We start from the raw sequence: 27731 nt of genomic DNA, 5'->3' as shown, positions 1-27731 counted from the left end.
TAGTTAATAAAAACATCAGGAATTCACATGCAAGTATTTTTTCATGATTCCACCTAGAATTGACTCAGTTTCCACCTGCGCTTCTTTTTAAATGAAAAATAGTTCCATCAGAATAAAAAAAAAAAAACAAACATGCAAACTTTTTTCTCCAAAAGAGAATATTAAATACATAAACCATCATTACCTTATACAAGATTGGCCTCATCTCACACAGGAACTACAACTAGTTTCAACAGAAAGACTAAAAACTGGTAGGAAGGAGGAATTATTTATTATTCAATTCTAAGTGACCTTACTTTCACATTGAATTTAATTTAGTTTTTAAGAAAGATAAAAAATGCTTATAGAATTCTTAAAGCATTTTCTTTACAAGATCAGTAGTTGTCCATTGTTGATTGTTTCAGCTATTTAAAAGTTCTCATATGTTATCTTAACATCTTTCAGATGCACTGGGATTCAGTATCACTTTATTAATCATAGTGGAAAAAGTCATATATAAATAAAAGAATAAAAAGCTCAGAAAGTCTAGAGGAACTGTTAGATCATCCTTGGTTCATAATCTGAAAAAAGTTCTTTGGAATTTATCTGTTCTGCTACAACGTAGTAGAACAGCACTGAAACAAGGAATATCAGTGTTAACCCGGAAAATAAGAATAGTCAGTTTTGTTGTGTTTGTAAAGGAAAGAAAACTCAAGAGAAAAACTCATATGCACGGATTCTGTAAATGCACAGTAAAAATCCATGCTCACTAAAGTGTCGGTACAGCATGGAAGTGATATTTCAGGAATGGATCTTGTGATGTATTCTGGAGCTTACAGGAACAGCTTTGAGGTATATCTATCTGGAACTACGAGTGACCAAAACCAACAGAAAGACACAATGGTGAGTCTTCACTTTTGTAAAATACTTCATGGTGGCTTCACTCATCAGGATTCATTATTTTCCTCCAATTCTAACAGATCATCAAGGAATTCCACAACTTCACCCTAGAAAGGATTAAAATGAACAGAAATATGCTAGCCCAGTACTCCAAAATGAGTAGAAAATGTTAACTGTTTTTCATTAAAACATAAACTGTAACAATAGTTGTTAAACTAACTATTTTTCACTTTTATACAGAAGCTAGTACGAGTCTATAAAACACAAATTAATATAGGTATAGCCCATGTACTTGGCAGGGACATACAGACCTTAAAAGCAGAAAATGTTACATTTCACGTTAAATTTTCTTGTACTTTCTTAGGTATTTAAATAGACAATGAAATCGTCAAATTTAGAAAGTAGATGCATAAATGTTTAAAGTACCTGTTAAGTTAGGAAATTGTTGAAATACTATGAAAAATTAAAGCTTCAAAATTCAAAGCAAAAGGGTTTTGTAAAACCGTGAATTTGACTTTGTTATCTGTCTGCTCTAGCAGTTAATGCCCTCTGTTACAGCCTTCAAAACACACCTCCTCCATTTTCACCCACCGATCTTCACACATTATGCTTCAGTGCAACAAAAATATAAACCAGAGATACCAGAATGTTTTCCATACTGGAAACAAGTAATTTGGTTTTAAATTCAGACCAGTTTAAATTCAAACCATATTATACTTAAAAACCTCCATCATTCACATCCACATTCACATTCACATGATACCAACGTAACATAACAATCCAACCTTCTTTCTTTAAACTGCTCCTGGCATAGTGATATGTCATATACCACAGTCAAACGTCTTCTTGCAGTCAAGCCAGAGTACTTTGGGATGATACTGTCCCCTCAGCTGGAATTTACTTGCTTGTCAACCAAGCTACAGTAACTGAGCGATAACCTTTTGTAATCAGTTTCAACCCAAGGTAACATCTTCAACAGTGGTGGAAGGAGCTAACAGTAAACGTGCAGCAGCATCTCCAAATACACAAAAGTGAAGGTAGCAGCACATTTACTTGCACCCACAGAAATACCAGTATTTTCCTATTTGCCCTCCATGCACAGTTCAGAAACATCACTGCCCGAGTCTGGGCATATTTTCACTTTTTGATACAACTCAAATACTGAGCTATAAGAGAGAGGTAGGTGCTCGGCTTTAAATTTCCAACCTTTCATTCTAATAACTACAATGTTGTGTTAAACTGTTTTAATTTAACTGTTTAAAAAATAAAAATAAAAAATCCTGTTCATCCTTTCTTAACATAAATCTGTGCTCTAAAAAGGTTAAAATATTTTTTTTCCAAAACAAATAGTAACTTTCTGATAGAAAAATCAGAATTTTTCTGATCCAACTGAGAAGTCTGATCAGCTCTTACTCATTTGCAGATTAAAAATAATCAGAATTTATTAAAATGGTGCTGAAAGCAAGTCACCCTTGTATAGATGTTCATTTTCATTCCCCCTCTTCCCTTCACCACTTAGTCCAAGTCTTTGTCAACTCTATTAGACTTTCTGATTTTGGTCAACAGAGGCTGCAAACAGTATTTTTGAATGCTAAATAACTTGTAAGCACTTTTTTTTTTTTTTTTTTTTTAATCTAGGGAAGTATTAATTAGGAGGACAACTTTAGGAGGACAACTCCTTCCAGACACACGCAGTTTGAGACTCAAACTTTCATTTTTTTTCTATTCTGATAAGGAAAGAGCATTCATATGCCTGTGGTCAGTGAAAAGAAGAAGAATGAGATTTTTTTTGGTCTTATTTTGAATACAACAATTATATTATGGGTATGGCAATTAAAAATACTAACATGACATTTTTCAGAAGTGTCATCAGCAAGGACAGAAATAAGAACCAAGCAAATAAAAATAAAAGTGGGAGGAAAGCTGGCTTAAGTAACTGCAGCTCCTGTTCCTTGTTTCACAGTTCCACCTTAAAAGACAGTTGAGTTTTTCCAGCTGTGGTTTTAGCAAGTTCTGAGGGATGGCAATTGATTTTTCTTTGAATTTATTCAAAACATCTGAATTTCCAGTTCAACAAAAACACATGAAAAAATGCCAACACATTCATATTCCCTGCTTGTCTTCCTTGTTGCAGGAAGTCTGGCAACTGGAAAACAGGAATTCAACATTTCTGCACACTTTCCTTTGTTAGAAGTATTTTGATTGCCTAAGGAGCCCAGTCATGGGAAGAACTCAGTACCACATCACAAATTCATATGAAGAAAATAGCCACTAGGCCCAATAGTCACTATGAAAGCATTTTAAAGACAGGAGCAGAGGCACAAAGGACTTAAGGACAGGTTTTCTAGCAAAGCTCTTAAAACTGTAGCCATAAGCACGTAGGTGCCTCTTGAAGACCTACAGAGAGGCAGGTCCCATTAAATCTGAACAGATTTACGAGATTGGGAAAACAGGTGTCTACTACAGGGGTCTCGGATCTAATTCAGACGGATTCTCTTAAACCTCAGAATCACTGCTGAATGAAAAAATAACATGTTAAAAAGGAATTCTCTTCTTAGTCTACCTCTAAAGACAAACCTCAAAAGGTATGAGCGTGAGAGGTAGGATGAAGGGCATAAACATCTGACTGCATGGCCTAGAACTGAGTATCAGGAAGACAGAGATTTCAATATTGTGACCTTGGTAACTCAATCATATGGTAAACTAATTCAATTTATATTGTCATGCTCATCAGTAAAGTAAGATATTCCAGAAGACATAGCAGGTTGTTTAGCCTAGAGAAAAGAAGGTTCTGGGGAGACATTATTGAGCATTCCAATACCTGAATGGAGCCAACAGGACAGCTGGGGAGAGGCACTTTAGCAGAGTGTGACGTGATAGGACAAGGAGTAATGGCTTTAAACTGAGGAGGAGAAATTTAAATTAGATGTAAGGAAGAAATTCTTTACTGAGAGGGTGGTGAGGCACTGGAACAGGCTGCCCAGAGATAAAATATGATAATACTGCATCAGAAGAGTTGATCACATTGTCACTCTAACAGCTGTGACCACATTGATCACTGTCCTTGCCCCATTAGCACTGACTTGACACCGCATCAGGCATTTTGCATGACCAAAGTCAGCAAATACTTCACTAATTCCAGGGGAAAAGCCTCCTGCACACTGCTATCTAGTATTAGCTTCATGTTAGCCTGCAGACTTGGAGTCTGAAAATGATTCTCTGATATGATTTAAGCATTCAGTGTAACAGATTTCTTTCTGTTACCTACCTTAAGAGGAAGCACAACAAATTCTACATGCAAAGGTGATTGCAAACCCATAATTCTTCCTGCTGCCATCTACTAGAGAGAACACCAGCCATGCAGTTCTAATGCAGGTTACATAAATATGCTGCTCAGACAGTGCTGATGTAAATCAGGTTGTGCAATACATTGCCCATAGCGTGATATAGCTGTCTGACTGGTAGCTAGTATGTCAATATGTGAAGTCTGACTAAGCATGGGTAAGAGAAGGCTTTGCTGTGAGACCACTGCATGCCTGATAGGGCAGCTGGTGACTGGAAGGCATACTCATGCAGACTGCTTGGTCAGCTGCTGGGAAGCACATCCTCGTTGGCAAGTTGGCCTTCAGTCTACAATCGCTGCTTCCTGGTTTGTAGTGGTGCCTAACATCATCCGCCAGCACTCCATGACCTACCTCCCCATATGATAAACCCCTTCCCTCTCCCCATCCAGGGACAGTCAAGAGAAAGTGGGAGTGACAAGAAGGATGCATAGGAAAAGATGGGACAGGTATAGCCTGAAATATGGGAGGACATTTAGCAGTAGCAGGGGAATGTCCCCAGATTGGTGTGAGTGGCAGGAAGCTGATCAGCTGGAGCCTCCAACTATCTGTTAGATATGCAGATAGAGCACCCTTGGCTTAAATTACCATCTGAACAGAGGCACAAACAGAAAGAACAAGTTTTGTACAATAGTAATTCAAGAAGGTTTCACAGACAGTACATGACTAGGTGAATTATAAGAAATACTAAGTTTAAAACAGAGTTCTTAGTCAATGTTGTATAACCTAACCTAGGGTACTGAAAATGGTGCACTAGCTATTATAAACAAGGCTAGAGCATTTGAAAAACTAAGTCCTAAAAAGGAGGAAAAATGCAGAACTCCTCACTTATTACTACAAGCCAAGTGTCCAAGACCAAGGTACGTGTTGGGCCAGAGATTGTAACTGACCCTTCCTTATGCAATATTAAATGCTGCATTCACATATACAAAACTCAACCTTTTAGAAGAAACATCTGTATTTTGGAGATTATTAGCCAGCTATTAAAATAAACAGCAAGGAGGAAAAGCTACCAATACCTGGCTCAGTTATGGCCCGCTTGAGACTGATGGTCCAGCACCAACTTTTCTTTCACCAGCTGCATTTAAAAATAGGAGCAACTAGTTGCAGTTTTACTGCTCACTGACGGACCCCAGTGCTCTGCCTTTGTTATTAAGCATTGCTTTCTGTGTAACAAATACTAATCATTCATATGTCCTTGCCTCTAACCACAATCTGTTCTGTCCTTTGGAAAGTTCTGGAAAAGTTCTGGGAAAAATAGCTTTCATGCAATAACCCATACTTTCCATGCATATTTGCCGATGGCATTTTATATAGGGATTCCATATGCAGTGCAATTCAATAGCCTGTTCCTCAGGGAAGAAACAGAGAATACTGTAAGTGTATAAGTGTTGTCGAATGAATTAAGATCTACATAAAAATATTGTTATGGATATGCATTCATGCCTGATTATCAGTGAATGAGTAAGAAAAAGCCTTTATCCTCGCTAATCTTAGAAACTGAGACTTGAGAGACAATACACAGAGAAAGAACTGGCTCGATCTTTGTTTCCTTATAATCTATGACCTAAAAGGAAAATACTTATCCCACAAAATGTCCCCTGGGTGTCCTTCACAGCAAAAGGTCAGATTTTGCAGAAGTTGGAATAACATAATGCTGGAAACTTGTTCAATAGTGGCGTAACAAATCTGATTCCCTTATGTACTGGGTATAGGTGACTATGTTTGAGTAGCGGGAAGCTTTCAGGGGTGCCCTCTGTGACAAGAGGCATGGGGCTGTCCTGTAAGTCAAAAGTAACTATCCTATAATTGCCCTGTTAACTAATTTGAGTAACTAATGGGAGTGGAGACACAGTCAGATTCATGAAAAACAGCAGATTTTGTTCATTCTTTTCTCATGTGTATAGCCTTCAATGACTAATAACCATTTTGTAGTAGAGAAGATAAAGGTTTGATATGGCTGACTGTGGAGGCCATGTGCTTCATAGGCCTGATAGAGGCTGCAAACACATACCACACAGCCAAACAACCACTGATATTTTGGGGAGGAGCTTTTTTTCAGGATACCAGTAAGGTGTGTGTAAATGAGTGGCTCAGACATGTTGCCTGAAAGGTTTATTCAGCCATCAAACAAGAATAAGTTCCTTGATCTAACCTTCAGTTAAAGCATCACAGTTCCCTGTAACCACCTCAAAGCCCTACCAGATTCTCCATGAGCAGTAAAAGCCAGACTTGACATTCCTCACATTCTAGCAGGGAAAAACAAAACAAAACAAAACACAATTCTTTATGTATAAAAATTTGGCCCTTAACTTGTTTATTTTTCAGATGCTTGGTCAACAGTGTGACCCACTGTCACATGCTTTTAGTGATTTTCAAAGTTTTAAAAGAGCTCAGTTGTTCCTTACATGCCTGCTAACTACTTTTCTCAAATATTTTTCCATTTCATTTTTATTATATATTATGAACATGTAACTGTTCACTCCCCATATACTATGGGAGATTGCAGTACACTGCAGTGATTACAATAGTATTTTACAGTAAACCAATAAATGTGCTTTTCTGTTAAGAGTTTTATAATGCCTATAAAAACACGAGTCAATTCAATTTCAGAGCAACTTCAACATTGCCTTCACTGCACTGAAAACCTAAGTCTTTTCTGCTTATGCTCTCTTTGCTGCTTTATGCTGTACATAAAAAGTTTAAGAAAATTGGTGGAGGTAAAAATTCCTCCTAATTTCTAATCTCATCCTGCCATTTAAACACTGCTATGCTTGCAACTTTCCAATGTAGGTGTTTTAAATGGAAGGAGAAACACCTTTGACTAAGATATATGTTTAATGATAAAAAAGCAAGAGGGAAAAGAAGCTTCGGAAGACAGCCAGCCACATAGGCAATACCTCCAGTAGAAAACGATAATGAAAAATAACCCATTTTAATTTTCTTTAAAGAAGCCTATATTGAACAAGGACCGTAACTGCCAGTTAACTACCACTCTCTCTTAACAGCTGCCACCAGCTCTCTTCAGTGTAGCAGTGCTATTGTAGCCATTTGGTCTGAGGTCAAAGGCAGTACAGAGTTTATATGTCTGCACTTACAACTTTCCCTTGTGAGTGAACTTGCATAAATCATTTGAACATATGCAAAAAGTGAGTTAGTAAGGCCAAAAATATGTTGTTAGTGATTTCTGAACAGAAAAATAGGCTGAATTCAGCCTATTATTTGCTATCTGAAGTCCACTGGGCCCTCATGCCATGATGCTATTCCATGTCTTCTCTTTCTATCAGTCATATTAGTTCAACAATCACTCTCCTGTGTGTCACACTTTGGAATAGAGCATCTATTATGCATCTATTATATCTACTATAAAAAAGTGGGCCAAAGCTCAAAGCTTCCAACAGTTTAAGAAAAATCACATTGTCAGATCACCCCAGCCAAATACTTGTGGTTCTTATGTAATTTAGAATAGCTAAGTAGCTATCCCTGAAAATAAGTCTTCAAGAACACTGAATTTATGGGCCAGAAACTTGTCTCCTATAATTATAGTAGTGCTGAAGTTATATCTGCACTAGTTAAGTATCTGGCTCTTAACAGCATTTCATTTTGCTATGTGCAGTACCGTGGAGTACTTAAATCTGTGCACTACTAGGAGTTATATCTATTATAGCCTTTATGCATTACACATCTGAACAGAAATCAAGAAGTTTGATTATCCATGGGCAACTAAGATGACAGCACTGTGTAACACTCTGTTAAATTCACCGTGGAAAACTCTGTAAGGATATTTAATAATAGTTATTTGTAAGAAAAAGTAACATGTAGCAAGTTGGTGTTAATATTCCCTGTCACCTCTACTGTGTTAAATGTTTGAACTAGAGTTTTTCATTTCCTCGTGGAAAAACATTAATAAAATAACATGAATAGGACAGTATTTCTTGTAGTGACATATGCAAAAATCATTACTACGTGTTCCAGTCTCTGTAATTACTGCAATATATTACTGGAAGAAGCCACATGTTCTCACTCACTTTGCTAATGGGATTTGAAAAGACAGACACATGGATGATCCGGAGTATCGGAACACTGAAAACTCTGAATAAAGTAAGATTCTCCATTTTAAAATATGGACATACTCACAGAGGAAGATATCCTTTAGCCACATCAATCCTTTTGCTTCACCCAAGGAAAGAGTGTTTTTTTCCCTTGAATTATTTTATGGGCTTGTTGGGCCACAAGCAACTTCACAGACAGCAAACATGGAACACAAAACTCACAAAAGGCATGGTCTATGGACCAAGAAGCACATGGTTTAAATGAACAGTGCACACTAAAAAAAGAAGTTGTCTCCATCCTTAGCGATTTTTAATAAAGCTTTTACTGTAACACCTTATCTGAATTTTTCATCTATTTTCTGCATTCCCCTAGAATAAACTTTTCTATCTTTGCCAGGAGAAACATTATAAAACAACATTCCATTTATACTACCATGTCCTGCCCATACAGCAGAAACTGCAAAGTAGTGATTTTATCTTTCACAGAATCACAGAATTCACAGAATTTCTAGGTTGGAAGAGACCTCAAGATCATCGAGTCCAACCTCTAACCTAACACTAACAGTCCCCACTAAACCATATCCCTAAGCTCTACATCTAAACGTCTTTTGAAGACTTCCAGGGATGGTGACTCCACCACCTCCCTGGGCAGCCTGTTCCAATGCCTCACAACCCTTTCAGTAAAGAAGCTCTTCCTAACATCTAACCTAAAACTCCCCTGGCGCAACTTTAGCCCATTCCCCCTCGTCCTGTCACCAGGCACGTGGGAGAACAGGCCAACCCCCACCTCTCTACAGCCTCCTTTAAGGTATCTGTAGAGAGCGATAAGGTCGCCCCTGAGCCTCCTCTTCTCCAGGCTGAATAAGCCCAGCTCCTTCAGCCGCTCCTCGTAGGACTTGTTCTCCAGGCCCCTCACCAGCTTCGTCGCCCTTCTTTGGACCCGCTCAAGCACCTCGATGTCCTTCTTGTAGCGAGGGGCCCAAAACTGAACACAGTACTCGAGGTGCGGCCTCACCAGAGCCGAGTACAGGGGGACGATGTGTCATTCCTGCTCTGTCAATTCTCTTTGTGCCATTCCTGCTCTGTCTGGACTCCCTGGATGGCTCCTGCAGCCAAGCAGAAGCTCTGGTAGCCAGGGATTTATGAGTTCATTACCAAAAGCCAGAGCCAAGCCAGAGGCATGAACAACCTCCATCTCTCCGAGGTTCTTGAGTCCTATTAAGGGAGGGCACATAAGCCCATTAACTTTTTCCCAACAAATGAAAATGATAACTTTCCTAATATGAACATTGTGGGGTAGGGATGTAGAGAATCATAGAATCATTCTGGTTGGAAAATACCTCCAAGATCATCTAGTCCAACCTTTAACCTAGTACTGACTTGGTATATGGCATGACCAAGCCCATAAATTTTGCTTGTTTAACCCAAACATAGCCCAGGGTAATGCCACTTCCCAAAAGTTTAGTTGGCGTTTCCACTGTACTTACCTCTTGTAGATTGCAAGGTCATTTATCACTGCAACAGTGAAGTGGGCAACAGTTGATATGCCAACAAATGAATATATTTTTTTTCTATATTAAATGCTTGAGATTTAAGATTGTTTTTATAATCCCTTCTTGTAACAAGATACAGGGAAAGTCCTCAAAACAGACTGCTTCCCTCCTTCCTTAATTAATCATCCCATTGTTTTGGAGCAGCAGACAGGTAAGAAGGATAAAATTACAAATGAAGTTTATGCCTAACGTAAGAAAGCATTATGGGCAAAGCATTGTGTTTGCACAAACCATCACAGGAATATAAAAAAGTGATCAAGTATTTACACACCATGATTGAGACCCCCATATAGTCCTCATCTAAGTTTAACTTTATAAAAATTCTATTAAACTGCATTTCAAATATGTTTATCACAATGGAAAGACTTCTCAGTCTTCCTAATTTCCACTAACTTTGCAATGGAATTTTACCTAGTTGTTCTCAGATCACTAGCATACTGAAGGCAGTACAGACATATTATTACTTCTCCACTATAAAATATTATCTCTCCCTATCTGCTGGATAATACAAAAATTGCAAAGGTGATGTATTTTATAAAATAAGCCATTTTTTCTCTTTTTGTTTATAAGTAAAAAACACCTCAGCAGTGCTCAGTGCATGTATGCTACTTCACACCATGCCTGAAGACAGCTCTTTGCCAATGCCAGCAATGAACTATTCCATCACTTGAAGACTTTTTTAAACTTTAAATGAAAGTTACAGAAAATAAAACAAAATGCAACCCAAAGCCTCCATGACATACTTTAACTTTAGCTGGGGAGGACAAAGAAATGCCTTTTCAACAATTAAACTATTTTTCCTGCACAGAAAATCCACTTTACATATTTCAAGCCTAATAGTAGTCATTACATGTCTCTTGTCCATGAATTCCAAGCATTTAATACGCAAGACTGGGTGACCAAAATGTTACTGTACAAAACAAAAATAATAGGACTTACTTTTGATTTAAAAATGTAATTTAAGTGGTTACTTACGGACCAAATTATGAGAATTTAAAAATGTAATTTAAACATTTCAGAAAAAAAAGGGATAGGTGTTAAATATTTAGCACTTCTCTGCCCCCTGGTGTTATAACTTGCCAAGTTAATTTTCTTTTGCGGGCTGGGTGCATTACATCTAGTCTTGTGTTAATATAGCCCACTATTTTTTTAAATTGTAAGTGATCTGATGCTCTTTGGGTTTGTTTCTTTTATTCATGTACAAAATAAAAATTTATGATAAATTGGTTACATTTACAAGAAGATTTCTCCATATTTGATAAATCTCATTTCTAATCATGCATCATCTTCATTTTAATGTGATTTTTTTTTTTTTTTTACCATCAATTCCTCTCCAGAAAACTCACCTCATCATCATCCATTAGATGTTCCTTTGCAAATTCATACATTTCCAACTGGAGCGTGGTTATGTTGTGATAGCGAACTGCATCCTACCAAAAACAAATTTGCTATGTTACTTCAGGGTAGTAAGACAGGGGAGTGTCATTGCACGTCATCTGAAACTATTCCAGTGAAGCTAGAGCCAGGATCAACAGAAGGTAGATCCCAAAGGGTTTAAAATGTTTTAGAAAGGAAACAGCAGAACAGCAAGCAGCATATCCAATGTCTTCTGCATATCCTTCTAAGCATAAACTCCATCAGTGTGAGAAGAACAAAGCACTCCTCTTTCTCATGTTTCAAAGCATTGGCGAGAATAAGGAATGAGACCGACAGAGCTGAGCAGCAGCCTGTGCATTCCAGTGGGCTTTGGATGTGAGAAAGTCTCCATCTCCCTGCATGCTGGCATATGACAGCAGGCAGTTCTGGGAAAAGGAGGCACTAAGCTGTTTTGCATTATGACTCACTACCCTGGGCTGGAGTCTGAGGACAGGAAATTCTATAAGGCTACCTACCTACCTGTCCCTCCTCACTTCCCTGGGTGTTTGCGTGGACAGCACAATTTAGCTCAGTCACTTCTCTCAGATTGATGAATGCTACAAGTAATCTACTTTGATTATCCCATTTAGACCTTTTCAGGGAGGAAAGCAGGAGACTTCCTCTTTCACAACGACATCTAATGCTTAGTGCCAGAGCCAAATGCTGCTGTCACGCTGGTACCACTTTGTGAAAACAAACCAGAGACATGGGTTTCATGACAAGTGATTAGGACAGCAAGCAACTTCTGTTCATAGTTAGATGGATCAAAGTACACCAAAATACAGCTGTACGCATTTGATATTTAATATTTAAAAATTAAATTATCTTTAGCCTCAACTCCTGAGAAGTTATCAATGAAACATTCAGAGTTAATGTGTAGGGCCCTTGTTCTGCCCTCTCTGCACATGTATGCCAAATCTGTTTGCGGTCTGCAGTTTTATACTGCTCCTACCCCTCATTCATACTAACATCAAACACTGTCTCCAGCATGGCTACAAACCGCAGTTCTGTTCTCAAAAGTTGCAACAAAGGGATGGTCACTATCCCCTTTGAGCTCAGACTCACTGCTTCTGCTGCCTGAAAGAACAAAATGCATTTTCTCTCTATTCTGTCTCCGTTGGCCCTGCAGGGCAGCTTTGGTTTCCAGCACACAAATAAGGTGTGCTGCACAAAACTCAACATCTGCCCACAAACCAAAAATGTTTAACTCAGAGGTACTGATAGTTTTGAATCAAGCTGACTGGCCTAAGAGGAAGGAAAGCGTTATCAAATTATTACAGAGAAAGAAAAGGCAGTAAATTAAATTTGTGGAGCATGCCATATGCTAACTACTTGAATAGCATATACCACTGATGCATAAGGAATCACAGCAGTGTCAAAAAGCAGTAAATTCAGCTGCATGACATGAAATCTTCGTAACAAGAAATGACAGAAAATCCAACTTGATCATAACAGTCCAGGCTGCAGAAATCCAGAAACACAGCAAAGATATTTTTACATGTACTTTGGGTATGGAAATTTTAAAACAGCATTGAAACCCAGTTTTAAGAATTATTTTTCAAACTCAGATCATAATCCCTGGATGTTTCTATAGCATTTTAAATAATTCACATACCGATCTGGGCTGAAAATCCTCTTCTTGAAGTCCCCATTTGTCTTTGTGGTACTGGTAATAGACCATGTTCTGTTTCATTACTTCATCTTTCTGGTCAAACAGAAGGTAACTAGCAGCACAAGAGGCTGCATTCTTCATGTCATTCACTAATTAATAAACAAAAAAATAAATCCAGACAACGTAAGTAAACAAAACAGAGAGAATCCCCTGTATTATCTACATTTCAAAAAAACTCTGAGGGAAACAGGAACCATTTTCCACCTTCCCAATAGCTGTATTAAAAATAGAAAAAATAAGAAATGCTTCCTAGAAAGAATATACTATTTTTGTGTTCTGAAACAGGTTAAGTCCACGATTCAAAAATGGGGGCTTACCTAACACAACCTTATGACTGTAAGGGTCAGGTCATGGACAAGAGCAATACAAGATGCTTGGCTGCCCTAAGACATACTTCCTTCCTCCTCTTAGGGCAAATGGGGTAACTTACCATCAACACAGAAGGTGATTTTCCTAAGACATTAATTTCTTGTGATGGTTTTCTAAGACAATCCTAACCAAATATCCCTCACAAGTATTCCATTATAAGCAAGGTATCAAGCTACAGCTTGGGTGATCCCTACTGTGACATTTCTTAAAACAAACAAAGAAACAACAACAACAACAAAAAAGAACAAGGAAACAAAGAAAAAATAAACAAAACCAATTTTACTAAAATTGATGAAGACAGAAAAGTCAATATATGAAATGTAGTCAAACAACATTTGTAAAAAGTCATTAATGGCTTGGTTCTACATGGTTGGATATGTCTTTCCTTTGATATTGGAGCACAGGGGAATAGCTTTAAGGGCTGCATGTGTTCTTTATGGTGCAGGCAGCTCCTCCAGAAACCACAAAACTCACGGAATGAGTCAAATATATAATCACTGAGCACCAGAACGCTATCATTTCTGTTAAGTAAGCCCCTCTTTCTTTACAACACAGGTAGCCCCACACACTCTATTCTATTATTGAGATTATTGGGATTATGAGAATCTACTAGGAAAAAGAGAATGGTATGAAATACTCTAAGTTTGTCTTGCGAGAAATTCTGAATAGTAAATTGAGTATTTAGTATTCATTCAATACCTGCTGTTATGTTAAACGTGTTTTGTTGAGGCCACAGTCTTTCTTCTTACTGAATGAGTTAGAAGTTTAAGAAAATTGTTCTCATCAGAGCTACACAATCAGCTGCTTAAAAACCACATGGGCCCCAAAGCTTGACCACTGTGGTGTTCTGGCACAAGTCTGTTTTTTTTTTTTTTTTTTTTTTTTTTTTTTTTTTTTTTTTTTTTTTTTGTTTGTTTTTTGTTTTTTGGCACATAGGTACACAAAACATGTCAGAGTCCTTGCATGCATTCTGGTGCATAAGATGCTATTTACCCTAAGATGTCATACTACAGTTTACTTCAAAAAGGTGTAAGAGCTGGTGCATTATTTATATATCTACAATACATATGATGAACATTTAACATTTATATGGAATTCTGAAAAGTGTAACTTGTGCTGGCAGTAGATATAAAAAATGAGGGATGGTAATGCATCAGATCACACTCTGTTACTGTCCCATTTTTCCACACCCAAGTGGAGACCAGTCACAATGAAGAATGCCTTAAAACAGAGAGGCTTAGCCTGAGTAGAATGCAGCCTTTATGGGACTTATATTCAGCAATTCATTATGTCATGGACAATTTTATGAGCCAGAGATCATCATGCTTATGTCCTATGCCTACAGTTACATGGGAAGAAAAAAAGCACACGGATCTCAGAATTTCAGCTTCAGAAGAGGCAAAAATGCAGATTCTGGAGACTATTATTTACATTCTAAAGCATTATAACTAGAGGGAAAAGACCAGGAATGGAAACTCTCCCACACCATCCCAATGTTATTTAAGTACATTAAATCACTACTTACATTTATAATAAGCAAATTGTAAGTAATGGTACATGGTGGCCACAAATTTCTCGACAACAAAGCCTCCTATAATGGGTGTCAGATTACTCTCACACTGCACTTTACATGCAAGGACTTCAATATAATGATCTATAAGGAAGAAAACAAAAACACAGGATATGAGTAGAGCACAGTGAACTGTTAAAACCCCTCCCACTAACTACCCATTAAAATTTGGCCTTATAATGCTCTCCTAGGTCCTGTGCATCCGAATCTTGCTGCTTGTAAATAGTGAGCGTCTACAACTCCATCTGGAGTACATATCAAGTGCTGGTGCTCAGCTCTTCTGTTAAAACCAGTAGGATCAGGCCTCCAAATCCATCAAAATCACAGTTCCTAACTAAGCAGTTAAGTTTCAGTGACACCTACAGGCAGTTTGAGGTGGTAGGTTTTATAAACTGCTACAGGGTACTGTGTTATTTCCTAACCGTGAACTTAACAGCGCTGTATTTGAGAGCCTTTACAATTTCATTAAATTATTTCATAATTAAGGTCCACATGCTACTGAGTACAACTGCATCACACAGACAGACACCAGGTGATTGCAATATAAACATCCGGAGAGAGCTGTTTTGTGACAGCTGTTTGGATGTTCTAATAGAACATGTTCTAGTAGACATGGATAGATACTGCACATTACAGAATAACTTAAATCCAGGAAGGTTTAAGATCACATGCTTATCCAGTCTGCAAAGCTTGGTACAATGGGATAGGACTAGGGACGATTTTATCTTCAAGAAAATACGTTCCAAGAAGATATGTTCCAAGAAAACCTTCCATCAAAGAATTCCAAGCCTTTTCAGGACATGTAACATCAAGCAACACTGAACAGAAATTTTTTAAAGCCTTAGTTTCCCTGCTTGCCATATTTGGCAGGTGAAGTAAGTTATCTAAGCTTATGCAGCAAGTCTCTGACAAAGGCAAAAAAAAAATGCAAAGGCCCCTTCCCCTGTTTTCATGTCTGACAACTCCTATCACAAAGAATACTAAAGCTAACTGAAAATGCTTGGCCAAATTAAATTATCAGACAAGAGTAGTGGAGGCACCAGACACAACAGTGTTACCCTCCAGCTACCACTTATATAGATAAATAGGCACCTAATGCAATCACCAAATACTTAAGAGTTCATGCTTTTTGCTATATCTACTTTCTACAGTAAAATCTCGGAGACAGGATATGTGTTCCTGGAGCAAGAGCATAGTTCAATGCACACTTTTCAGCTGTGGAAGTAAATTTGACTTTTCTTATGTCAAGAACAAAATATTTGAAAAGCACTGCCCATGGTTGTGATGACACCATGTGGTACTCCTACCTTCGCATCTCACCACTACAACTAGAATTGTCTGTTCCTTCCATGAAGGAAGAGGAACAGCAGCAAGTGCTGCAAAGACAACCTTACAGACACCCTTTACAGCAGTTTGGGGGTGATTCTGATATCAGGGCTCTGACCCACTAGGGAAGAAAGTCTGTGTTTCATGTTACTGCCTGTGATTTGATCTCCACTCCTTATTTGCTGCCCTAGGCAACTGCCAGCTTTGCTGAAAGCAAGGCTAGAGGAATAATCTGCAGTCATTATTCCATGGCAACGTTACAGGTGGATACCAATTCCACACTGTGGAGCTGCTCTTGTACTTTTCCCCTCACCAACTCATCTAGTGGCTCTAGGACAAAATGGTAACCTGGCTTTCCTTCTGGCAACTTTAGAAATTCTGTTGCATTATTCACATCTTTAAGTTTGTTGAGAAAACATGCAGGTATTCCCCATACAAATATTGTAAACAACACTGAGCCCATGGAGAAACAGCACTGGAGAAATTACTTTTTTCTTTTACTACAGAAGAGCATAGGAAATGTGTACGTCCCATTTTGACAATCAAAAAGATGAAATCTCATTTTCTTTGATATGTTTTTTTAAGCCATACACTTGAAAAAGAAATCTTATTTGCTAGCAAAACTCTACTGTAGAAAAGATGAAAAATAGCCAACAGATACTTGTCATATTTACAAAAAAGGAAATATATATCAACAGTGATGCACAATTCACAAAGCAGATTTTGAAGGCAAGCTAATTACTGAGCCTCAAACACAGACAAAATTATATTGGAAGTCAAGTGATCTGTCTGGATAACTATTGCTAGCTGGATGAAAGAGTTCTTATTTACACATCTATGTTATCCTAACAAATTTATACGTGTTAATATATTTATATGTTAATATATTATTATGATATATGTTAACACAAGAACTCTTTGTTCCTATTTTCTGACAACCCTCACTTACGTTACTTTAAAAAAAAAAGGGTAAACAGGAATTCAAGAACTTTCTAGTGACTCTAATAAACTCAGATTGGCCGAAGCTAAGGAGGGGCACCATGAGCAATTCCCACTGCAAGCTAAGGAAGAGGGACTTCGGTAGCTGATCCTATGAAGAAAACAAAATGCACTTTCAGGACTTCTTTCTTGAATGCTTCGAAACCACTCACCTGCAATAGAGAGATAGAAGTCTTTAAAATCTTTGATCTCTCGGGAGCCTTCACAGGCTGCTATACCGTCATCATAGGCTTTGAAGAAATCAGAAAGAGCAAGTTCCATATCTGAGACTGATGTTCTCCAGTTGTCACCATTGTATGCTCTCACAGCCCTGACAAAGAGATTCTGAAAAATTGGCAGGAATGAAAACTAGCACTAACTGACCTGTGGAAAGCTGCATGTAAGTTCAAATACAGTAAGTGATGTCTCGGCATTTCTGAATTACTACATAAACTGTTATTCAATTAATATGAAGACAACAAACACAGATGATGAATGGATTTTATCAGATATTTCCTAGATATCAGAGTATGTAATTCCATTTCAGATAAACAGAAAAACCTGCTGGACAGAGGTAGCAGTGTGATTCTAAAGCACAGATTTTGGTACAATGGGATAGGACTAGAGATTAGGGATAGGACTTAGAAATTTTCAATGGAATCTGAACACCAAAAGTTCTACTTAGTTTAAGCTGTACCTCCACAGCTCTCATGCATTTTAATAACTCTTTGCACTTACTTAGCATTATAAGTTTATCTGCACATAGTAGCTTTCAGGTATGCCACTTTACATGATTTTCTGTGACTTGTGGAACAGTGAAGACCATCAGAGGTGAGTATTACTGTATGCATTAAGAAAGAAGAACAGAAATGACTGAGGAAGACAGGAAGAGGAAGAGCTGAGAACATGTAAGCAAATGAGATCCTTGAATCTCACACAATAAGAGAAGTAACACTGCAGTTCCAAAAGACAAGACTATGAATAAAAAGCATACCTCATAAAGCTTTGTCTCCAAGTCTTTAATATGCTCCTCAGCATCAGGCATGCTCTTGTAGTAGGCCATATTTCTTTGCATCATTTCATCATCTGGATGCTTCAGAAGAAATGTATGAGCTGCTGCAATAGCTTTTGGAAGGTTATTAGCCTAAACAGGGGTGGGAGAAGGGGTGCGGGGAAGGGTTAATTGGGAAAAAAATAACAACAACAATAACAAAACAGTTTCCCACTTTTTGTCAATAAACTTTCCTGCAGCATCTATATTCCCAAGCTTATTTCTGCTGAAACCTCAGTCTCGGCAGATATAATGGTACACTGAAACTGATGTAATACTTCTCAGTTTTACAAATAGCTGCACCACTGTGAACATTTCATTGTGTTTTTTTTTTTTTTTTTTTTTAAGTCTATTAGTTTCAAATAGCATAGATGACTAAGTCAAAAAGTACTTTTTCCCCTTCCTATTCCCATTCATAAAGCTGACAAAACACAAAATTACACTATTGCTTGTACGTAGGATTAATCGCATAGCTATTACTGATGACAGCCTATGGATACTTGGCAGGTGTCATCACTTTCCATGGTGTTTATGTAATTTATTTGCCTAGCATCAGAGAATACAATTTTACAATAATGTATCTTCCTGATGGTGTTATGGATTTAGAGCAAACATCAGTTACTTGCTTAATAATTGTTTGTAGTGTACTATGTGATTTTTTGTACCCATTTTAAAACTAAACTCAAACTCCACTAGAGAGATTTTGTGAAGTATGTATTACTACTCATTTACAACTGCACATGCCAAATATATATGTACTTCTACACATGTGCCTATATTTTATATATATGCATATTTTATAAAATATATAGTATATATACATGTATTTATGAGTGAGACTGTGAAAGTATGGGTCTGAAGTACTTGTGAAATGCTAAACCCTTCTCTCTTGTAAGCCAAGATCCAGATCAACCCATCCAGTCTATTGATGTGTAGGTGATAACAGTTCCACCTAACATCTCAAATAGCTTTTTGAAGCGTATATAAAGCTATGAACAAGAATTACAAGCATACATGCACACGCACTGTTCTTTTTGCATCCATAAAAGGAACTCTTTCATTTCAGGAAGAAACTTGAGAGACTACTACACCAAAGAAAGACTTCAGTCCTAATATTAGCTCTTGCTGCTGTAAGTGCCAAAGCACTGGAACTATTCCAGCTGCACTTCCTGTCCGTTCCAAAACTATGTGCTTCCCAGTCAGCCTGCAGGTTGCTAAACGGAAAGGGAAATCTCAGCTGCAGTTTCATCAAATGCATAAATCCTCTTGTGTTTGGTGTTTTAACCCTATTTGCTGGTAGTCTGATGAGTCCCTAGTTTTTGCTTAGTCCATGATTACTCTTGGTTTCAACTTTCACCACTAAAAAAGGGGGAAAAAAAAAAAGGTTTCGTGGAAACACATTACAAAGTAAACTTGGTGGCTACAAGACAGCTCCCTCCAGAGGAACAAGCAGCAGCACAGAAATATTGGCTCCCAGAATCACCAGAGACATGGCAAAATTTCACTCTTGAACCCACATGAATAAATGCACGGTCACTTAAAAAAATTATCCTACACCTTCTTTCTACATTATAATTGATGTTATGGATGAAAAAAAAATAAAGATGACATTCCTTCACAGCCAGGAAAAAGTCCCTTGTACGTAGCAGTTTGTATTTTTAGAACGCCCATTCAGAATGCTTCAAGTGAGTGATAAGAGCTCAGAGCTGGACTACAATATGATAACAAAAACAATATAAACAACAGATAGTGAAGAGAGAAACACCAAATCACACCTCACAAATCTACTATAAATGTGACTGAAAAACAGTTTAAATGGAGAAGGAAATATTTCTCCAGTTTCTCAGATTCACACCTGCCAGTCGTTTAAGTGTATCAAAAACAGTAAGTAAGAATGACTTGCATCATTCCTGACATATTCCATATTACTGACATGATATGTACATTGCAAACTTTGTATGTTCCGTAGGAGGAATGAATAGTTAAAGTAAGAAAGAGAGTAAATAGAAACATTTGTGGTGACATTTTGGTATCTGCATATGGCTTTGAGAAGAGTGCCTGCCCACTCTCTTATTCAAAGAAAATGTCCCCTTGTTGATACCTTCTACTCTCTGTGTAGAGAAGCTTTAATGTATAAAGTTAAGTTCTTCTGTACAGTCTTAGGGATGGCTTCAAATGCACAGAATTACGCTGGTGTGACACAGTGCATGTGGATACTGTTAAAAAACGCTTTACAAGAACGTGTTTCCCTGTTTTGGTTTATATAACTTTGGAAAACAATTCAAAAATTTCTTAAGTTTTTCTCCTACAAGACACAGCAACAGCTAAAAAGGTGTGTATTTTATAGCAGCAATCTCAAAAGGAATGTGCAAGCATAAATCGTTGTATAATGCATACTGGGATATACTCGAACCAAATCCCTAAAAGAAAAGGCAATCTAAACAAAAGCGTTCAGCTTATTTTCTTCTCCCACAGATGTCTCATTTATTTGAAATGCAAGTTATTGCAGTATCTGAGGGGATGGAATGAGGACCTTGATTTAGGGAACAAAAGATGAAGATGAGGAGTGGGAAAATTGTGAAATAGATCTTGGTCAAGAGGGTGGTGAGAAGTTAAAGAAAAATAATGAGATGTATTAAAAGAGTTGTCCCCAGTCTTGACAGACCCAAGAGAAGAAGGTAAATACCATTCCAGTGCAAGTATTAGTGTCATACTTCAGCAGCTGATCTCGCTTTATTTAACCTTACTGTGGCTATGCTGGAGTTTTGCAGGCATCATGCAAGTCATACCGGGGGCTGCTGTTCTTGGAAGAACCGGAACAGAAGAGTGCACACAAAGAAGTTGGGCGCACTGTGGGAGAAGAGCACTTGCAATAGCAGAGAAGCAGAGAAGTGCACTTGCAATAGCATAATGTTGACACGAAGCGTCTGGAAAAGGTTTTAAACCAAGTCAGAAGCAAGTAAGAGAGATGGAAAGATGAGAGGGCTGCACAGCAACAGGATAAGGAGGCAAGGTCCCATTGCTGGGGTTTGCGAGGAACTGAAGGCCAATCCAGGGGTTGCACTGGACGAGGTGTGAAGAGGGCGAAAAAGGTGCTGGGTGAGGAAGGAGCCAGATGCCATTTTGTGGGCAAGCAGGGGATAGCCTATGCACAAAGCTGTCCCCAGCGGGTGACACGAGGCAGGCAGGCAGCACCCCCGGCGGGCCTCACCTTGAAGTAGGCGAACTGCAGGTACTTGTAGGGCTCTCGGCGCTGGAACTCTTCGAGCAGGTCGCGGGTGGGCTGGGCCTGACGGAAGGCGGGCAGTCCTTGCTTGCAGCGCCGCAAGCACTGCGCCCGCCGCAGCACGCCGGCCAGCAGCCGCAGCTCGGCCAGCTCCCCCCCCCGCGCCGGGGGGCGGCCCGGCGGCGCTGCAGTTGCGGTGGCAGAAGGCCTCGCTGTCGCGGAGCAGGCGGTAGAGCCGCATGCTCACCTCCAGGTAGTTGACGCTCTCGGGCCAGTTCTCCGTGCTGTACTGGTCCAGGCCATAGCGGTAGGCGGACTCGAGCGGCATCAGCTCGTCCCGAGGGAAGCTGCGGAAGCTGTACCGCTCGTACTGAGCCCCCGCCACCGCCAGCAGCGCCGCCAACACCAGCCACATCGCTGTGCCACTGGGACACGGCCGGGCACCACGTCACCGGCACGGGGGACAGGGGCGGGGCGGGGCGGGACGGGGCGGGACGAGGGGCGGGGGAAGGTGACCCGGCCCCACGGAGGGTCTGCGGCTCCGGGGACGGTGGGAGGGGGAAGCTTCCCTCCTCTCCCCTCCCCTCCCTTATAAAGCACAATGTGGAAATTGCCTGTGAATGCTAAGAGATGTAGGGCCATCTCCTACCTCCTTTTTGTCCCACTGTGGAGGTTTCACCCTGCTGGGCAGCTGAACACCTCAGCCACTCGTACTCGCCCTCCATGGAGGAAGAGGGGGAGAAAACACGATGGAAAGAGCTCAGGGGTTGAGATAAGGACAGGAAGATCACTCAACAATTATTGTCATGGGCCCGGCATAAGGAGAATAATTTATTATGTATTTATTATTTACTATATATAATCTTAATATTATAGTATATATAATATATATTGTAATATTACATATTATAATAATATATATTTAATATTTTTATTTTGTATAGCTTATTATATATAATATTATATATAATTTATTCCCTATCACTAGCAGTCTAGAACAGTGAGAAACTAAAACCAAACCAAAAACACTTTCCTCCGTCCACCCTCTTCCACCTCCTCCCCCTTGAGTGGCGCAGGGGAACAGGGAATGGGGGCTAGAGATACCTTAGCTTAAGAGGGAATGGAGGCTCTGGTCAGTCCCCGATGCTTCGTCTCCACCATTCCCTCACAGTCACTCTCTGCCCCTGCTCCATGTGGGGTCCCTCTCACAGGATGCCGTCCTTCCTGAACAGATCCTGCGTGGGCTTTTCAAGAACTGCTCCCATATGGGCCTGTAACACAGGGTCCATCCATCAGGAGCAAACTGCTCCAGCACGGAACCCCCCCGGGTGGCAGCGCCCCTCAGACCCACTGCTCCTGCATGGGCTCCTCTCTACAGGCTGCAGCTCCAGCCTGAGGCCTGCTCCTGCAGGGGCTCTCCATGGGCTGCCACCTCGTCCAGTCCACATCCTCCTGCTCCACAGGGGGCTCCTCCACGGGCTGCAGCATGGAGATCTGCTCCACTGTGGTGATTTGTGGAAGAACTCTACAACTCAAAGCAAATGAGTTATGAAGCAGGTATGTGGTTTATTTCAGTGCTGGGTGCATGAGGAATAACTCTCAAAGGCATGCACACCCTAACATGGCAACTTACTTTGGTTACATATGCATAAATTTTCCCAATACACCTGTACATATTCATAACCTACCCCCGCTTTGTATTAAAATTAGCTCCAAGAAATCATTTCCATAAACTCCTCCCATCTGCGCTTGCGCAGTGCCTTCTGGTGGTGGTTGTCGGGGGGCGTGGGGATGAAGGTTACTAACTCTTCTTCATCACCACTAGTTGACCCCCTGCCTTTATACAGACTCAGCTGCTCCTTGGCTCTTGCCCAAACCACAAGGTCGGTCTCAGCTGGTTTTTGAGACAGGTTCCCCATTTTGTCAGGAAACATCCTCTGTGAGGGGCCCCGAGACTCCTTGTTTTGGTTAATTTTCACAGTAGTAAGCAAAGACACTCAGCAATATCTAAGCTAAAGTGTCACAGGGATTTCCTTATTCCCTCTGAGGAGCTGGGGCAAGTCCCTTCACCTGGGCCTGAAGGAGCTTGTGGATGTCCCAGAGGTCCGGGGGAAGGAATGAGATGACTGGTAGGCTAGACAAAGTGTGCTTCCAGCTGTGCAGCCTGCAGAGGGTTTGGTGTGGCTGAAGTGCGGGAATAGGCTTGGGAGACGGCAGGTGGTCATGTCTTGCTTGGGATGTGGCAGCTGTGTTGAAGGGGAAGCCGAGGCGGGTGAAGTCAGACACATTCATCATCTTACCAGTAAGTGAGTTGCTTGTGTTGCACAAAGCAGGTTAAGTTTGTAAGGTGTGCAAGGTGGTGGCAGAGTATGATGCCAACAAGAGCAGTGGTTGGAAGACTACTGCTATTCAGAACAGAACAAAAAAGGAGACTGAGCAGCTGTTAGTTACTGTGGCACAGTAGGGTGTGCTTAAAACCACACGAGACATCCTTCTTTGTATCTATGCTCGTACTACCTTGGAACCGCCCGATCCCGTCTGATCGCGGAAACTAGGCTCGGCATTGGCTACTACTCGGATGGGAGACTGCGCGGGAATACCGAGCATTGTAGGCCCTTGCATTTTGTTTGGCACTTCTATTTCCGAGGCCGCACGGCGTCTCTGCCTCTTCCCATCCTTCCCCTTTCCGGGCCGGCCAGGCGGCGGCGCAGGGCGGAGCAGGCCCGGCGTACGGGCGGTCAGCTGACGGCGCCGGCTGCGGGAAAGGGTAGGAGCGCACCAGCCGCGCTTGCCGCCCGGCATGCTGCGTCTCCTGCTCCCAGTGGCCGGCCTGGCGACGCTGCTCAGGGCCGCGGTGAGTCCAGTCCAGTCCCGTCCCGTCCGCTGGGCCGTTGGGGGCGGCCGTTAGTGGGAGCGGGGTGAGGGTCGTTGGGGATGGGTGGGTGGAAAATGGCGTCTATAAGGGCTTTCCCCGCAGCAGGAGGTGCTGCCAGGTGTGCACAGCCTTCACGGCTTTTATTTCCTCCCCGTGGCCGCTGGGCCGTTATTAATTCACCTTTGAAGGGCAGGCGGCTGTTTCGACGGGCCCCACCAGCAGGGGCCGGATCCTTCCCCCTTTGCACCCCCGGGAGAGTCACTCTCCTGCATGGGTGCTGCCTGGGCACCTGCACCCTGGTCATACCCACCCCATCTGGCCGAAGTGGTTCTGCTGGGTGCACCCCATCCCCCATTTAGATTGGCTTTCGAAAGAATTAATATATTCTGAGGCCTAATTAAGAAGGCCTGGGAGAGGAAGGGGGATGGAAATCAAACTGCTGTTACCTGCTATGGACATCACATTGGCTGGTCCCATAGGGCAGCTGGCTCTTCCTGTGGGGTGCCACCACAGGGAGCTGTGTGTTCCCACTTTTACCCTTCCTTAGCTTTGACTCCCTTGCTGCATCTCGCTGGAGCTGCACCGCTGCCTAACTGGAGGCCTAGGTAAACTGAGGCTTGCCACGTGTTGTGGGAGCTGTGCTTTGTCACTTAGGCCTTGAGCTCGAGGCAAAGTCTTGCTTTTTTCTTGATATTTGTTAATTGAGTATTGCACAGAAGGCTAAAGCTGTGTGAAAAGCAGCATGGGATATATTTATCTAAGGGAATTCAGTGATAGTAATTGTAGTCGCTGAGAGGGGTAGGGTTATGACTGAGCCTTGGAGGACTGTGAAGGTAATGAATAAGGGGAACTGATTCCAGCTTCAGTGGTGTGAGAAGAGAGGTGTTTGGCAAGTGTAGTTTAACAGGTGAATCTAGCAGACTGGTTTAAAGTAGATAAGATACTTGAAAAATATACAGTGCATTTTAGTAATTACGTAATTTCCTACTACAGGAGGTTGTAGAAGCAAACAGGATTCAACAAAAAAGATAAAACAAATTGAAATATATCAGGCTCATAAGTAACACACAAAAAGGACTAGGCAGGGGTGTGCCTTCTAACACCCCTAATGTAACAGTTCTATCACATGGAGTAGCAGAGGATGAGCAGGCCACAGGCAGTGGCCAGGATTGCATTCCTTTAAACAACATTCCTTATTGCTGTTGTCCAGGCAGAATGTAGCCTTGTGTCTAGAAGAACAATGGACGTGAACCAGTAGGACACTTCCTATGTTCTTATCGTCCTAGCTTTAATTACTTTCTGCAGAGGCATGCATGTTAAATAGCCTTGCTTTTTCTTTTTTTCTTTTTTTTTTTTTTTAAGAATGGTATTGTAACAGCTGTGAGGCCTTGAGGAGCTGAGACTTGGACACATGCTTTCTTTCTGTCCTGGTTTCAGTTAGGACAGTTATTTTTTCCTCCTAGTAGCTGGTAGGGTGCTATGTTTTGGATTAGGATGAGAAGAGTGCTGATAACATGCTGATGTTTTAATTGCTGGAGAGCAGTTGTGGGAACTGGGAACTGTGGGAAACAAACAACAAAAGGGTCCTCTGAGAGACCGGGCAAGGTAGACAATTGTTCAATGCCCTCTGTCTCTAAGGCAGCTATGCCAAAAGCCCAGCGGAACCCTTTTGGGTCCTTAAAATATCCTCTTCTAAGATAGTCTATGCCAAGGATGCATGGAGCATCCGGGCCAGTCACAATACGGTGTTTTTGCCACTCATTCCCAGTTAGACTCAGTTCAGCTTCCAATACAGTTAATTGCTGGGATCCTCCCGTCACTCCATAAATACTGATGGGCTCTGGCCCTTTATAGCTTGATGGCATTAGAGTACATTGTGCACCGGTGTCTACTAAAGCCTTATACTTCTGTGCGTCTGATGTGCCAGGCCATCGAATCCACACAGTCCAATAAACTCGATTGTCCCTTTCCTCCCCCTGGCTGGAGGCAGGGCCCCTCTAATCCTCGTCAGAATCTTCATTCCTGTGTTTAAAGGACTGCCTGCTGGAAGTTGGAGCAGCAAACTTTTCAGAGACCCCCTTTTTCCCAGTTGTTTTCTTTTGCAACTCACGTACCCGTGCCTCTAGGGTCGCGGTGGATTTTCCATCCCATTTTCTCATGTCCTCTCCATGGTCACGTAGGTAAAACCACAGGATGGCCCGAGGTGTGTATCCACCATATCGTCTTCCTTGCACGGATGAGCGCTTACCCCTAATAGCAGAGACATTGGTTTGTACAGGAGGGGAGGAAAATAAACTCTCTTTAAGTTGCTGGACCTCTTCAGAGAGTTTCTCCAAAGTATTCTCTTTTAGTTGGTGGACCCTGGTTCGTTCAGGTGGGGAAGAAAATAATCTCTCTTCAAGGTGGTGGACCTTTTCAGAAAGTTTCTCCAAAGTATTCTCTTTTAGTTGATGGACGCTTTCAGAAAGTTTCTCCACAGCCGAGACGCAGGCCTCTAGGGAGGAGAAGAGGCTTTCTTCGTACTGCCGGAGTTGTTTAGCCACATCACCCACTGTGGGTTCCTCATCCTCTTTCCAGGCCATTATTGCCAATGAGCTGGCATATGATGATGGTGCACTCCGTACAAACTTCTGCCACATGGGTCGTGTACACCTGACTTCATCTGGATCTGTGGGTCCATCTGGATCTGTGGGTCTATTGTCTGGGTCCTCATAAATCACCTCCCGTACAGCTAATTCCCTCAGGTACTGGATTCCCTTCTCCATAGTGGTCCACTTGCCTGGCAGACATACAAGTTCTTCCTTGTAGGGAAACCTTTCCCTTACAGCATACAGGAGACGCCTCCAGAGGCTGTGAGATCGTGCTCCATCTCCAATTGCTTTGTCAATGCCTGCATCTCTAGCAAGGGATCCCAGCCGCCTGGCTTCCTTGCCCTCTAATTCCACACTATTGGCTCCGGTATCCCAGCACCGGAGCAGCCAGGTGACAAGCTGCTCACCTATGCAGCGACCAAAATCTTTTCGCACATCTCGTAGCTCACACTGGTATAGGTTTCGGGTAACTACTGTTGATTTTTCAACATCCCCATCTTCATCCGCCTGCTCCTCTGATAGCCCGACCTCGTCTTCTCTACACCTAGACCTAGCAGAAGACTCTCTGCGTTCTGAACGACCTGAGTTTCTATAACATTTTTTCACCTTGTCTACAGGGGCAACTTGTACTGCTACAGCTCGTTTCTCTGACCCAACCACAGGGTCTGCCACAGGGGTTGGAACACCCTCTGCAGGGGCTACTTGCACTGCTACGGCTCGTTTCTCTGCCCCAGCCACAGGAGCCGGAGCGGCTGCAGGGGCAGGAGCTGGAGCGGCTGCAGGGGCAGGAGCTGGAGCGGCTGCAGGGGCAGGAGCTGGAGCGGCTGCAGGG

At 41.3% G+C, this 27731-nt stretch overlaps 3 protein-coding genes across 3 annotated transcripts in view; 2 read left to right on the top strand and 1 right to left on the bottom strand.

The window, feature by feature from the left end:
• Positions 1-43: 43 nt before the first annotated feature.
• CRTAP (cartilage associated protein) lies at positions 44-21922 on the bottom strand. The gene is given in 8 exon segments (XM_035318434.1): positions 44-986; positions 11172-11255; positions 12857-13002; positions 14808-14936; positions 17330-17501; positions 18151-18300; positions 21419-21578; positions 21580-21922. Coding segments are annotated over 8 exon segments (1170 nt in total). The 5' UTR covers positions 21849-21922; the 3' UTR covers positions 44-926.
• A 2215-nt stretch (positions 21923-24137) lies between these two features.
• Positions 24138-27731, top strand: part of GLB1 (galactosidase beta 1) — a 51182-nt gene continuing 47588 nt past the window's right edge. The window contains exon 1 of the mRNA XM_035317719.1: positions 24138-24287. Coding sequence (XP_035173610.1) covers positions 24234-24287 — 54 coding nt within the window. The 5' untranslated portion in view covers positions 24138-24233. The remainder of the gene's footprint in view (positions 24288-27731) is intronic.
• TMPPE (transmembrane protein with metallophosphoesterase domain) overlaps positions 24176-27731 on the top strand; it is a 7631-nt gene continuing 4075 nt past the window's right edge. The window contains exon 1 of the mRNA XM_035317720.1: positions 24176-24287. The gene's annotated coding sequence lies outside the window, so the exon portion shown is untranslated. The remainder of the gene's footprint in view (positions 24288-27731) is intronic.

The sequence above is a fragment of the Oxyura jamaicensis genome, chromosome 2 (genome assembly GCF_011077185.1).
Source record: "Oxyura jamaicensis isolate SHBP4307 breed ruddy duck chromosome 2, BPBGC_Ojam_1.0, whole genome shotgun sequence".
Taxonomy (NCBI): Eukaryota; Metazoa; Chordata; class Aves; order Anseriformes; family Anatidae; genus Oxyura; species Oxyura jamaicensis.
The sequence above is the reverse complement of the archived record's forward strand: the minus strand, read 5'-3'. Positions and strand labels throughout refer to the sequence as shown.